The following is a 16,165-nucleotide window of genomic DNA, read 5'->3' on the forward strand; positions in this document are numbered from 1 at the left end:
TTTTACCCATGGGTCAGAGGTCCAAGATAACGGCAGCTGCAGAAAGTACACTGCTTGGGAAATAGATCCCCAGGAAAAGGAATTCTAAACTACTCCCTCCACCAGCATGTTAGACAGTACTGAAAGGATGGGAAACTGTCAGTCCCATTGAGTAAGTCATTTAACCTGCAAAAAATTGCAAACGCCAGCCTGGTGACTTCCTAAACAATGACGGTTATGTCATGTAAATAATACAACATGACTTACATTCAGCTAATATGTAGAATTGCAGAGTTTGGGAAAGGCGATGATCTTGGATGGTGCTATATGAGTAGTAGGATTTGTATTTTGCTGCCATTCATCATTGTAATGACCAGCTAGGGCTCCATGTGCCGCACAGCCAATCAAGCACAACCTGTTTAGAATCCACTTAATGGCAGGGTTAGGAAGCAGTGCTACCCGCTGGGCATGCATGGTATTACAATGTTGCCTGAACTTGTGCAGCATATACACTTATCTCAGCAGTGACTTAAAGAAATGGTGTGGCTGTGCCACAGGTTGATGTCCTCAAAGTCTCTCCTGCAGGCTCATACAAAGAGTTACCAGTTGACCCCACAAAGTGTCCCAGAGAAACACTTTCCTGGACTTAACCAAGCGTCTTGATTTCTCTCTGCTTATGTATTTTTTTCTGTTATTCTGCAGACATTGCGGTTACAGCAAAGCCTTCCAGGATCCAGAAGAGGAGAAGATGCACTATGAAAATGGACACAGTGGGTAGCTTTGCATTTCACCCAAATGCCCATTACCTCAGCCTCCTTAGTTCCCTTCATGATATATGTTTACCAGACTCGTGCTTGTCACTTGTCTTCCGTTATTTATAGTCCTGTTTGAAATGTGGTTTCATTGTAATAAGGAATTGAATTTGAGCTTGACAAGTTTGCATTTGCAATTCAGAATTGTACAAAATTGTAAAAAACATGTAACAGAACTGTTTCTCTTCTTGGAAATGCTCTAGTAAAATGTGAGGCAATTGTCCACTGAGCCTTGTTATTCAACTGTAGGCTAAAGGTTTGTTCTGATAGAATCAAAAAAGAGTACAATTGCAACAATAAAATCCAACAAAAATACAATCAGTTAGAAATTCAAAGATAACTTGCAGAATATTAAAGTAAAACTCCCCAGTCCAAGAAAATCCAAATAGTACTGCCAATAATGATCCTTATCCTACAACACTCAATGATCCACGGAATGATCTCAGCCAGAAAAGAATAGGCTGAGGCCTGCCCTTCAGGAATGATGTCACTGATGATGTCAATGACGACCCGCCTCTTTCATTCAGTGAACACAAGAGATGTATCAAAGAAACAGTGGATGCAAAAAGTATACAGACCCCTTTACTTTCTGCACACTGCAATATTTTATAGATTTAACTGTAAATTGATATATAAGCCATGTTTGCCTATCAATCTACACTCAATAACACATAAAGACAAATTTAAAAACATGTTTTCAGAAAGGTTTTCAAATTTATTAAACATCAAAAACGGACATCTCTCATTCATATACTATAAGTCTTCAGACACTTAATTCATTACTTTAGCATCTTCAAATCTTCTTGGGTATGTCTCCGCAAGTTTTGCGAACCTGGATTTGGCCTATTTATTTATCTATTCCTTTCTCATAAGTTCCATTAAATTAGATAGGAAGCATTTGTAAACTGCCATCATCAGGTCTCTCCTCAGATGTTTTATGAGGTTTAAGTCTGGACTTTGGCTTGGCCACTCAGATGTAGTCAGAAACTTCTACCGAAGCCACTCCAGTATTTTGGCCGTGTGTTTCAGGTAATTGTCACGCTGAAAGGTGAACCATCACCATGAGGTCATATACACCCAAGGAGTTTTCTGTACTTTGCTGCATCCGTTCTTCATTTATGACTAGTCTTCCTAGCCACTGTGAAGCACCCCATAGCATGATGCTGCCACTACTATGCTTCACCAAAGGGATGGTATTAGATGGGTGACGAGTAGTACCTTGTCCATCAGACATAGGGCTTAGAGTTCCGTCCAGATATTTCAGTTTTTGACTCATTAGACAAGAGAATCATTTCCCTCATCCTCTCAGAGTCCTCAAAATGCAGTGTAGTAAGCATGGCTTCCTTTTAGCCACTCTACTGTAAATACCTAATTAATGGAGTGCTTTTTAGAGGGTCATCCTTCCGACAGACCATTGCTAAAGCCCTGTTAGTGTGGCCCTTGAGTTCTTAGTCATCTCACTCAGCAAGACCCTTACTAAGTTTGGCCAATTCTAGAAAAGAGTCCTGGTGTTTCTAAATGTCTTCCATTTCATTATCATTGAAGCCACTGTGCTCCTGGAGAAGCTCAAAGCTTTGGAAATGCTTTTATCCCCTTGCCCTGATCAGTCCCTCACCACATTTTGATCATAGAGGTCTACAGAGAGTTCCTTGGACTTCATGGCTTGTTTTTTATGCAGACATGCAGTGTGAAGTGGACATTATATACATAGGTGTGTGACTTTCTAAACTGTCGAGTCAATTCATTTTGGCAGAGGTAGACTGCAATCAAGTTCTGGACACATCTCAAGGAGAAATAAAGCAAACAGGGTGGACCAGACCACAATTTGGAGTGCCATAGCAAAGGGCCTGAATACTTACATAAATGAGAGATTTTGGTTTTGATTTGTATAAATCTGCAAAACATATTTTCACTTATTATGGGTTACTGAGTGTAACCTAATAGATATCAATCACAAATTTATTGATTTAAAATTAAACCTACAACCCAATAAAGTGTGCAAAACATGAAGAGGTCTAAATACTTTCTGAATCCACTGTGTATACACATATGAAAAAATACTTAAAATAGTACTGACCAAAAAATAGAAATTGTCAAAACCACATGTAAAATAATAACAGGAATGACCAAGAAGAGGAAACATAATTAAGTCAGGGATCAGATGCTGGATAAAACACAACAGGGATAGGCTTTGGTCCCTTCCTATGTAATTTTTAGTGGTGATATAAGGACCACAAAATGGATGAATGTAAACTTAAAAAGAAAAAATAGATCATAAGAAGTACTAGTAATACAGCTTTGGCTCCTTCCTTGTACCCAGTGCTGCCAAGATAGACTGCAATGAACTGGTTAAGTGACGCAGAAAACGAATTGATCAAATATTTTAGGGATTATTATTTTTAAAGTCAAGTCTGCGGCTCACTGGCCATTGCTTGGAAGCTTTACCGTTTAATTCTGTATCTTGACTTTCACTGCCCCACGTTTAAATGTGTTGTAATTTTTTTCTTACGTTTTGATGAGCTGCCTGCTGCTTCTTGGCATTTGCAGAAAAGAATGCTAAATCTCACCGAGACTAAATCTCTTTCTTCTGCGTTATTTCTGCGGCTCAGCGTGCACTTCTGGAAATTCAATAAATTCTTATTTTTTCTGCTAAACTTTCAGTGTAAATCCATTATTTTTCTCTGAATAAGAACATCTCTCCTCTTTCTCGGATTAGCCAGTTGCCCAGAGCAAAACACTAAAAACAAATATTCAAAAAAAGTAAAAGCAGAGAGGCAAGCATGGACTGCTAGGAGAATTCATGTGCAGCAGAAGATTAAAGTTCTAAACAATGAAAGGCACCCAGGTATTGAGTGAGTTTGTCTGCTCTTGTGTATCTACATTCGAAATAACCGTTTGGTTGAAAGCAAGCAGTGAGCACTTTAGAGGTGACGGTGTGGCACATTCCTTATTGGTATTAATCTCTGTCTGCTGTTTCCTTTTGATATTGGACTAATAATCAAACGTAATAATCCAAAAGGATTATGTAAAATAAAACACAAGTAAACTAACAAAAGAGTTGGGGTCCCATGTGGGAAAACCATGTTTAATAGCAGAAACGTGAGAGTACTTGGCAAAGAATAGCCTCAGGACAAGAGCTTTTCATAGTAATCTCTTTGGGAAAAATGTATATTTGGTTGCAACATGGCAAAATAAGTGTCAGCTTTTACAGCCTGGGGGCAGAAAAGTTGGATTAATGGGCGGAGCTTTTCTTGTTTGGCTACTCCCTTACTTTTAAAAGGATGATACATCACTTTATTTGCATTAGGAGTTTGTCATGTTCTGCATACCCGACATAGACACAGAGCAACAGAAGCTTGGGAGGAGTGTGCATGGTCAACACTTTGTACAGCGTCCATTAAGCGTATAGGTTAAGGAGGATAAGGACCTCGCTCAAGGGCTCAGTGGAGTAGCATTCTTCTGGCATTAGCAGTTTTTGAACAGGCAAGCTTTCATTTACCAGCACAGATCCTATTGCCAGAGAGCCACCACTCCTCCAAAGTGAGTGTGTGACTCTCTTGTAAACAAACCAGCACTTTCCTCTCTAATTCACTCACCACAAAACCAGTAGAACAATCACATATCGGACAAGTAATGGAGTCTAAAACATCGACATAGTGGGCATTGATAACAAAGTAGATATATAAGAAAGGTGGACATTGCTACTACCCCTTTTCTGATCCTAGTGTTTCCAGTAGGGGTAAAAATTGGTCAGTCCTACAGAGGTCAAGCATGACTTGAGACTGGGAGATCAATCTGTGTGAACAGTGACAAAGATTTGAATTATAGGTTCAGGAGATCCCTATTATTTCTTTGCTACTATACCTTGTAGTCAATATGGTGATTATGTTTTTAAACTAAGGAATTCCCCAAATAATCTGTGGAACTTGTGAGTTTAATACAAAAATGTTATGGACTTACTAGCTACAGAGAGAAATTGTGGTCAATACTGAAGGCATTTGGGGAGCTTATAAAATTCTCTACAGCTCTGGGATCGATTAGAGCAGTCATATTTAAATTATTCACTACTAATGGCACCAAGAATAGATTCTTAAATAAAGACTGAGTGCCTACAGTTAATTTCGAAATACTTAAAGATGGTTTCAAGCCCACATAGCTTTCTCCATTGCTATCCCCACAACCCGGTGCTTCTTTATGTTCCACACTAAAGATACCATTGCATCAAGTAAATTGCCATAGAGACCTGAAGCCATTTCAGATGTTAATTTTCATGAGGCTTGCTGTTCTGACATTAACTCAAACCTTGCAAAATATACTGCTCAAAAGAATTAAAGGAACACTTTTTAATCAGAGTATAGCATAAAGTCAATGAAACGTATGGGATATTAATCTGGTCAGTTAAGTGGCAGAGGGGGTTGTTAATCAGTTTCAGCTGCTGTGGTGTTAATGAAATTAACAACAGATGCACTAGAGGGGCAACAATGAGATGACCCCCAAAACAGGAATGGTTTAACAGGTGGAGGCCACTGACATTTTTCCCTCCTCATCTTTTCTGACTGTTTCTTCACTAGTTTTGCATTTGGCTACAGTCAGTGTCACTACTGGTAGCATGAGGCGATACCTGGACCCTACAGAGGTTGCACAGGTAGTCCAACTTCTCCAGGATGGCACATCAATACGTGTCATTGCCAGAAGGTTTGCTGTGTCTCCCTGCACAGTCTCAAGGGCATGGAGGAGATTCTAGGAGACAAGCAGTTACTCTAGGAGAGCTGGAGAGGACCATAGAAGGTCCATAACCCATCAGCAGGACCAGTATCTGCTCCTTTGCGCAAGGAGGAACAGGATGAGCACAGCCAGAGCCCTACAAAATGACCTCCAGCAGGCCACTGGTGTGAATGTCTCTGACCAAACAACCAGAAAGACTTCATGAGGGTGACCCAAGGGCCCCATGTCCCCTAATGGGCCCTGAGCTCACTGCCCAGCAGCATGCAGCTCGATTGGAATTCGCCATAGAATACCAGAATTGGCAGATGCACCAGTGGTGCCCTGTGCTTTTTACAGATGAGAGCAGGTTCACCCTGAGCACGTGACAGGGTCTGGAGAAGCCATGGAGAACATTATGCTGCCTGTAACATCATTCAGCATGAGCAGTTTGGTGGTGGGTTAATGATTATCTGGGGAGGCATATCCATGGAGGGTCACACAGACCGCTACAGGCTTGACAAAGGCACCTTGGCTGCCATTAGGTATCAGGATGAAATCCTTGGACCCATTGTCAGACCCTATGCTGGTACAGTGTCTCCTGGTGCACGACAATTCCTGGCCTCATGTGGTGAGAGTATGCAGGCAGTTCCTGGAGGATGAAGGAATTGATACCATTGACTGGCCACCACACTTTCCTGACCTAAATCCAATAGAACACCTCTGGGACATTATGTTTTGGTCCATCCAATGCCACCAGGTTGCACCTCAGACTGTCCAGGAGCTCAGTGATGCCCTGGTCCAGATCTGGGAGGAGATCCCCCACAACACCATCTGTCATCTCATTAGAAGCATGCACCGATGTTGTCAGGCATGTATACAAGAACACAGGGGCCATACAAAGTGCTGTGTACAATTTTGAGTTGCTGCAATTAAATTTTGGCAAAATGGACTAGCCTGCCACATAATTTTTTCACTCTGATTTTTGGGGCGTCTTTGAATTCAGGGCTCTGTAGGTTGATCATTTTCATTTCCATCAAATGATGTGGCATCCTTTCATTCCTAACACATTACCCAGTCTATATCAGTATAGATATCCAGGAGGATTTCTTTTTCCCATTGAGATCTGATGTGTTTTCAAAGTGTTCCTAAAATTTTTTTGAGCAGTTTACTTCTCTATCACATGACCCCTAACTAGTGCTCTGTGCAACAAGAGATCGTGGCAAATATTTAATTACAGGATTAGTGATGACGCACAGTGAAAGATTATGAGTTAATACCAACAAACCAGACAAATCAATTTTTTACCAAGCCAGGAATGTAAGACAAGAATCAAGAACTTTTGACAAAAAGAAAGTCTGGAAACCAAGATCAGGGAATCACATGTAAAGTATTTTTTATTCAAAACAAAGATAAATTTGCCAGGATTTATAGTCCGCACATATGACAACACATGCCGTGCATGCCGGTGGAACTCTGGGATAGCAGTCTAAGCAGTGGCTGATGCTCCTACCGCAAAATAGCGGCACTGGTGAGCAATCCAAAATGGCCCCACGGGAAGACAATGCAAATTTTTACATTTTAAAGAAGAGAAAAACAGATGTCAAAATCAGATACCTACAATATGAAAGCACCAGTTTAGCTGCATAGATCTCCAAAAAAAAAAAGGGAAAGGCACAGAGATATTAAAAAAAAGTACCAATCATAACAGAGAGGAAGCACTTTTCAAAGGGTAACCAAAAGATGTTGTGCCACAGAGACAATGAAAGAGAGAGAAAGGTTAGGAGCTGATACAGCGCATTGCTGCACCCACCACATGACAAACCAACTCAGGATCCCACATTAGGACCCGAGTGCAGCCAGCCTCACCACCACACTATTTCAGATAGAATAGAACAGAGTGAGGTTTTTTTTTTTATGGTGGCTGGAGTGCCAATCTGGCCACCAACCCCCACGTTTTCCCTGAAAGTTGGAGGACCTACTTGCAGGTCTGGATGCAGATTAACTTAATACCTACAACGGAGCAATTACAGGTTAAGGGTCTTACTCAAGGGCCTAATTAAGTAGAGTCACTTTTGGCATTTACGGGATTTGAACCTGCACCCTTCCGATTGCAAGTGCAGATCGCAATGACAATGAAAGGACAATACCACTTGTCAATACCACAAGACCAAAACAACGAACATTAAAGCCCAAAAAAGCATTTCTCCTAAATCTACACCTGGAAATGCATTTGACTGGAATGTAGCAGAAGCTTGTGACAAGACAAACGTTAACTCTGAAAATTTATATAGCACATGAATGAGGCAAGACTTTCCAAGAAAGAAATTGGTATGTAAATTTAGAGAACATGAAATATTAGGTAGTATGTAAACAAATTACAAAGGTGCTGAATGTGCATGATATAGTGAGACAAAGGGCTTTACGAGATTTTGAAAGGACAAATCTTCCTATTTTAGTGATACTGTAGTTCTGCTTCAATCTGTCACATGTAAATATTGTCAGTCCTTGAAATTCAACACTTGTTTTTATTAGTTTAAATAAGTGAATCCAACTGCAAATCCTGTCAAGGTTTAACCTGCTAATGTACAGGTTCTACTAGATGATTTCTGCCAAATCTGATACACTCCTAGGTAGAATATTTGAAGACAGTTGAACACCTCAGAATGGACAGACAGTCTACATGATGCAAAGAAGAAGCGGATCTAAAGTATAAGCTTTGACCAATATATCTATCACCTTGCTCATAAAAATGTAAATGCAAACAAATCTCCAAAAAAAAATAAATAAATAAAGGCTGCCATTTGTCTTGGGCTGGGATACCAGGTATGCTGCAGTAGATCCTTGACAGCTTTCTGCTTTATCCACATTAAATTGAGAGCTGAACAATTTGATTATCTTTGCACACAAGGCATCTGGTATAAAAAAAAAGCAAAGCTGATGTTTATTGCAGTGGGTTTTTATCAGTGCTTAATATAAATATTGTTTTCCCTTTGCAGTAAAGTTCCCAGAATCCAAGTTTTATATTGATCCTCATACCTATGAGGACCCCTGCCAGGCCATCCATGAGTTTGCCCGTGAAATTGAGGCATCCAGGATCAAAATTGAGAAGATCATTGGCTCAGGTGATGGCAATTTCCTTTTTCTTTCAATTTGTTGTCTTATAATAAGATTTCCATGCAGAATGTTTGCCTTTCAGATTTACTTCCTACCTCAATCTTTTCTCAGCTGGTTTAGGTCAACTCTATATTTCTCACTTATAGCGCCTTTTGTCTTCTAATAATGTTATTTTTCTCCCTAGCAATTCCACATTGGCTTTGTGTGAATGTGAATTTGGGGTTGCGTTGTGATGGACAAGCATCACGGGTGTTCTGCCATGATAGGATGTAGCCCAAACCCCCACCCGACTTCTGAATTGGATTTTGAGGGTTTGAGAATGTTATGTTACATTATTAAATACAGTGGCGGACCACGCATTTCTCACCTAGGCCTTCAGTAGTGCTCCGTCTGAATCAACCCGCCCCTCAAAAACTAATTTATGGTTATAAAAACCATCTTAATATGCAGAAATACAGTATAAAGAGCCGTTGCATTGCAGATAGATAACTCCTGTAGCCACAAAAAATGCCTTCTCTGTTGGCCTAAAAAAAGATCTGAATCACAAACTGATGTTAATTATATTTTGTCCATGAATACTTATTAAATAATTCCAAATAGTCTATCCGCTTCCTTTCATAGCTTTTCCGATGGTTATGCTGCTTCCAGACATGTATTTTCGTATTAAAGCATTTAACCAATCACATTTCAGCCATCATGTGTTGCCAGGCAGAGTCAAAGTCAAAGAGGCCTTCACAATCCGTTCTGCAGGCCCTCTAACACAAAATAATTGTCGATTAAACTGTTGCTTCAACCAATCAGATTTTGAGTTGGTGTCAGTAGGGCCCTCTAGCTGGCGTAGGGCAACGTCACCGTATTCAGACCCATTGATTGGATAGGATGGTGTAATAGCATCATGACGTGTATGATGAGGACACAGTGCGCTGTGCTGATGGATTTAAAGCACGTCTGGATGATTTTGAGTTTTGTTTTTTGCTTCACACATTCAATGGCATTTTTGAGTATTCAGAAGTGCTCTTTTCAATACTACAGGACAAAAAACTGGATGTGCAGTTTTGTCTGGCTAGGGTAAAGGAGTTCTGTGACACCGTTGAGCGAGATAGAAGCCGATATGAGGAACTCTACGAGGCCATGGAGCAGGCGCTCCGAGCGCACGGAGAGATCAAGCGCAAGATCCTTCCGCGCACTACCGCCAACTCCATGGCAGGATTCTGGACAATATTATTTGCCAGACACAGACCAGATTTCAAGACCACAAATAACTGATGTTTGTCACGCTCCTCGACCCCCAGTAGTTTCGGGAATACAAGAAAAATTTCCTGCATGCAGCCTTCTCTAGTTTAAAGGCATTTATTGTGGCTACAGGAGTTATCTATCTGCAATGCAATGGCTCTTTATACTGTATTTCTGCATATTAAGATGGTTTTTATAACCATAAATTAGTTTTTGAGGGGTGGGTTGATTCAGACGGAGCACTACTGAAGGCCTAGGTGTGAAATGCACGGTCCGCCACTGCTTTATTGAATAGACAAACCAGGGGTGAAAAAGTTCCTTTCTACTGCAGCTACAGCCGCGACACACATAAAAAACATCAATAATAACTCATAAACCTGCAATATTATTTAGGAAAATCGCAACATTTTACTCACCAAAAATTTGGATTATTTGTAAACAAAATCCATCCTCCTCTCTTTCCTCAAAAACAGTTCAATTACTATGTCGTACAGATTATCCGTGCACTTCAGTTCCATCAAAAAGTCCCTTTCTATCGCCATCGAAGCTAATGCTGCCCTGTCGTATTTCTGGCATTAGTTTTAATTCGCTTTAGGGCTGAAAAGGTCTGCTCGACAGAAGCAGTGGACACGAGAATGGTCACCGGCAACATACCAATGTGAACAGCTGCCCCATGCTCTCATTCAGGTTTTTCTAAAGAAAGAAGTCAAGGAGATCAGTGGGAGATTTTCCTGCAAAATCATCCATGGCATACATTACAGTCAGTTCTGTTTTTAGCCGAGACAGATCAAAAAGTGCTCCGTGGCTCTTGTGTTAAAGTGGAGAAGGCTGTATGCGGGAAATTTTACTTGTATTCCCGAAACTTCTGGGGGTCGATGAGCGTGACAAACATCAGTTTCTTATGGTCTTGAAATCTGGTCTGTGTCTGGCAAATAGTATTGCCCAGAATCCTGCCATGGAGTTGGCGGTAGTGCGCGCGAGGATCTTGCGCTTGACCTCTTCGTGTGCTCGGAGCGCCTGCGGTGCGTTCAGTGGCCTCATAGAGTTCCTCATATCGGCTTCTATCTCGCTCAACGGTGTCACAGAACTCCTTTAACCTAGCCAGACAAAACTGCACATCCAGTTTTATGTCCTGTAGTATTGAAAAGAGCACTTCTGAATACTCAAAAATGCCATTGAATGTGTGAAGCAAAAAACAAAACTCAAAATCATCCAGACGTGCTTTAAATCCATCAGCACAGCGCACTGTGTCCTCATCATACACGTCATGATGCTATTACACCATCCTATCTAATCAATGGGTCTGAATACGGTGACGTTGCCGTACGCCTGCTAGAGGGCCCTACTGACACCAACTCAAAATCTGATTGGTGGAAGCAACAGTTTAATCGACATTTATTTTGTGTTAGAGGGCCTGCAGAACAGATTGTGAATGCCTCTTTGACTTTAACTCTGCCTGGCAACAATTGATGGATGAAATGTGATTGGTTAACTGCTTTAATACGAAAATACATGTCTGGAAGCACCATAACTATCGGAGAAGCTATGAAAAGAAGCGGACAGACTACAAAGTATTTGGAATTATTTAATAAGTATTCATGGACAAAATATAATTAACATCAGTTTGTGATTCAGATATTTTTTTAGGCCAGCAGAGAAGGCCTTGCAGGCCTTGACGGCCCACCACTGATTAAATAGAAGGAAACAAAGAATACAGATTAGAGGAGAGTGCTCAATGTAGAATGAGGTCATCAGTGTCCCTCATATGTCTGTCCTTAAACTAAAAATTGTGTTGACTTATTTTAATTACATAGACTTTGGTCTAGTTAGTAAAAGTGTGAAATTTGCTGACGACACTAGAATTATAGGAATGACAGACACTGAGAAGTCAGCAAAAACAACCCTAAAAACGTGAACAAGATATTCACCTTAGTGAACATTTGGAAAACGCAATTTAACACAGAAAAGTGCAAAGTGCTACACACGGAGAAGAGAAGCATCAATTATATAAGCAAGATGGGAAACACTAACCTACAGGAAACAACAACTTAAAAAATGTAGGGTTTGTGTTGGCACAGCATTTTCATCATCTACAGTAGGCAATTGTAATGGCCTCGCTCTCCAAAACCAGCAGCTACACCACCAAGACCTGTGGCCTGGGAAGTTGAGGACTTTAGACCTGACAAGCCGTACTTCTTCCAAATAAACTTCCCCCAATCGACAATCAAAAAAACAAACAGTATGTAAAATAATAAAGTGAGTATACATTGATAAAAAAGAAATTAACAAACTCCAAGCTATATATATATCATACCCCAACCAACCCCGACATAACATTCAACCCCAAAAGTGTCTGGTGGAAAGTAATAATAAAAAGAAAAGGTGCAGAACGTTAATATACAATACAAACCCTTCCGTTGACCCCACACTGAACACGAATTCAATAAGACACACAGAAAGCATGAAATGCACATCAAAGTCCACCGTGCGTAGAATTCACACTCTAACATTGCGTATGGACAAAAGTGGAAATGTGCTTATGCACAAAAAAATCCAGATGCATAAATCTGTGTGAACGCCAACTTCCACTTATTTTCCACTCCATAAATCCCGGTCAGTGTGAAAAGTAATGCACGTGCATGCGCCTGCTATCCCACCCCGTCTCCTCCTAGAATTATGCCTTTTTGAATATGCAAATCAATATAAATAGCCCTTAAGCTCAGCATTCTGTGAAAAGGCAATGGCAAAAACAGGGGGGGAAATAGAAGAATTAGAGTGAATACCAAGTGGAGACAAGGAAAACATACTATTTGTTGGTTTAAACAGTGGTATAAACAACAAAAGGAAGTTGATCGAGTGACATATGGTGTCGAAGAAACTCGAAAGCTCAAGTTCACAAAGTCGCACAGTTCCCAGAATAAAAAAGAAGTTGTCAGATATCAAAGTCGCCGTGAAAAAGCGAGTCGTAGCCCACCGTCTGAGTGTCATATGAAAGTTTATTAAGGTACAGAGAAAAAACAAATAGGCACACAGTGGGAAAAAAGCACGAAATGTCAACTTTAATCTCGATATTTCCACTTTAATCACATAGTTTATTTTGTCATTAAATTAGAACATCACAAACTTCATCTTAAAATTGTTTAATTTAGTAGTTTCACAAATCCCATCGTAACTAAAGTAGCACATTAAATGCTTTGTTTTGTATTTGATCTTCTATGTGCTCTATGTGTGCGAATCACTATGTGCTTTTTAAACCGGCTTCCTCTTCCTCCGTCAGGACACAGAATTAATTATATTCATGATATTACAGCTCTCTGAATAACTAAAATACTGAGATGCATACTTGATATCATTTTCATGATGATAGGAGTTCAAGCATGTTATTAAACATGGGAACACATTGGCGCAGTGATTGTTCATGCCTCACGCAAGATGCTTGCTGGGCCGTGCGCAACCTTCGATGAAATAATTTGTTGCAGCAGTACTGTCTCTTTTAAACGTACTAACCCCCAATTGCTGTCCTTACTTTTCTTTCTCCAAATACCCAATCACCACACAATCAGCTCTGTAATAGATGTTAAGCCATCTGTAAGCTTAGAACGCCGATTCTTCTAAACTTTTAAGAAACATTGAAATATCTTCGTTTATATGCTTAATTATTCTATTCATCAATCCATCCAGTATCACGCAAGTCCCAGCAAGAATACAGCACGAGGCAGGAACAATCCGTGAATGGAGCGCCAGCTCCTCGCTAGCGCTGTGGCACCGTGTCCTCACATGCTTATTTATTAACAATATAGATTATTTAAATTAAGTTAAAGTTTTATTTTGCTGCATTTCATCTTAAAAATGATATCGTCATCATATGTAAATATGCGCTTTATAAAGTGGCTCAGGTTGTGCGATATTATAACTGTAGTGCAAGTTTACAGTGAGGTGATTGTACTTATAAGTACAAACAGTTCTACAAAGAGCACTTGATGGACTGATTGAGTGCGTTTATAGTTCTTGGGATGAAACTGTTTCTGAACTGCGAGGAAAGACTCTGAAGCGTTTGCCATATGAGAGCAGTTCAATAGACAGCATGCTGAGGCAGCGTGTGCTTGATGCTGTATACTGATAATCCTCTTTCCGATCAGCTGCTGTACAGCTGTGATTCACACTCAGATACAGTGATATAAATACTCTGAGTGGTGCAGTGAGAATAATATAGAAAAAGATGATGCGCTGTGGCAACTCCTAACGAGAGCAGCTGAAAGAAGAAGAAGAAGGTGCAGTGAGAGCAACAACGCTAAAGCAGCTGTTGTATTTAGAACAGTTTGACCATTCTGTGGACTATTATATTGTTACAGGTTAATTACTTTGTACATTCAGATGCATTAAACTAATAAACAATATGTGTATTTATAAAGCCGCATCAGAGATATGGATCTCAAAAAGAAAGGGAAACCACATTGCAACAGTAGCACTGCTTTGACGCTGGGTGACGCCAGTCTGCAAAACCGAGCGCAGAACTTGTGTACCATGAGCTACCATGGAAATGTGTGTGTCTTTACGCCAAGTTTAGGTTTTATACATCGTGATTTGAGAGTGGAAACGTTCATATGTAACATTTTTGTGCATACGCACCGTTTATACATGAGGCCCCAGAAGATTTAACGGAAAATGAATAATGTTTGTGAACATGGCTCAACTGGAAAAAGGAGGAGTTGACAATGGTAATCTGTAAAACTGTGACAAAACCAACCGTTATGTTTCAGATGGAATCTCCCTGCTAGAAGGAAAGTTAGCTTTGTTGGTTTTGACTGAGATTTCCTGCATGCCCATGAGTAGCAAGGCATACACAACAGCAAAAATTGCACTCCTGAAGAGAGATCAAAGCGGATGTATAAATCAGAATACTCCAGGGACGACTCCTATTTTGATACAAGTTGTTGAAGACGAATGTGAGGTTCCGGCTTCAGCTGATTGGTCCCCAGCTATTTGTGGTGCTGAACAGGTTCGAGTAGCTGACACGCCTATGACACTGTTTGCCTGGGAGGACTGCCACTTAACAATGATAAAAGGTAGATACCAGATTGTAATGCACTGCAACAGTGACTGCTGCTGCTACCCCAGCCACGTGAAGACAGCCTGGTAGCAAGCTTGCCACACATTCTTGCCAAACTGGCAGCCACAGCATGCAGCAACAGACATTTTATGTTGATTTCTGTGTGAAGCCATTGCTTTTTAGAAAACTGTTTTTTGGAAAAAATATTCAGCCCACAAAGAGTTCATAAAATGTCAAGTAGCTGTGTGTCTGTCTGTGTATCCATCTGGTTTCTATGTCTCTGCTATCCAACAGGTGGTGCATCACAAACATTACTACTGCTTTCACAAATTCAACAGATGGAGCATCAAAAACATTAGCATTGCTTTTACAAATCCTGAACTAAATAATATGTAAGAGAGACATAGCAAATGGACTGCAAACAGTAACACTGTCAATACTTAGATTTGAACACGTCTTAGATGGGCAGCAGAGCTAGTCTAGAGTACTACTGCAACAAGAACTGAGATGGAGAGACCAAGATAAGCACACTGAATAAGAGTATTGCACAGTAATAGGCATGTTTATTTAACAATGAATGATCTACAGCTGTCCTTCCCGCTGTTATGGCCACAGGAAACATCTCATAAAGTAACAGTTCAACGGCAACTCGCCATGGTGCTATTTCTGAAGTTGAGTTCACTCTTCCGGTGCTCCCAATCATCTTCTGCAGTGTCAAACCTCTCTCCGTGATCTTCTGCAAGGCTCTTTTAATCCAGCACCCTGAGAGTCTATGCCTACTTTTTTTGAAAATTCCCAGGCTTGTAAACTCTAATGCATTTGATTAAGGGGTTCATGCAATGCAAAGCTCAGCGTACTTGTGTAACAATTCTCTTTTATCACCCGTCCAGCCCTGCCTTGTTGCAGGGTAATATTCTGGCTACTATAACACAGATTGCATCCATGACTACCAGTGTTAAATCACTTGCGATTCACATATGAATACTCATCCAGAATTGGGACAATGATCTTTATGAGTGTGCTGATTTGCATGAATGCAGGTCGCTTTAACATTACTTCGCATTGAGTGGAGGGAAATATTGGAATCTCCATATATTACTTCATGGATTGTACAAGTTTCAAAATTTAGTTCAAAATTGAAGAAATGATAGGTTGGGACTTGCACAAATCATTGCTATTGCAAAGCTGGATTTTACACATAATGTTACCAACATATTCATCTTGGAAAAAAGATCATGACTTTGGTGCGTAGATGGAGTAATCAGGTAACATT

At 40.3% G+C, this 16,165-nt stretch overlaps 1 protein-coding gene across 1 annotated transcript in view; it reads left to right on the plus strand.

Moving 5' to 3' along the window:
- Positions 1 to 16,165, plus strand: part of epha8 (eph receptor A8) — a 649,052-nt gene that overhangs the window by 582,295 nt on the left and 50,592 nt on the right. Inside the window, 2 exon segments of the mRNA XM_039755789.1 lie at positions 682 to 749; positions 8,492 to 8,617. Coding sequence (XP_039611723.1) covers positions 682 to 749; positions 8,492 to 8,617 — 194 coding nt within the window.

Source organism: Polypterus senegalus, chromosome 6 (assembly GCF_016835505.1).
Source record: "Polypterus senegalus isolate Bchr_013 chromosome 6, ASM1683550v1, whole genome shotgun sequence".
NCBI classification, from domain to species: Eukaryota; Metazoa; Chordata; class Cladistia; order Polypteriformes; family Polypteridae; genus Polypterus; species Polypterus senegalus.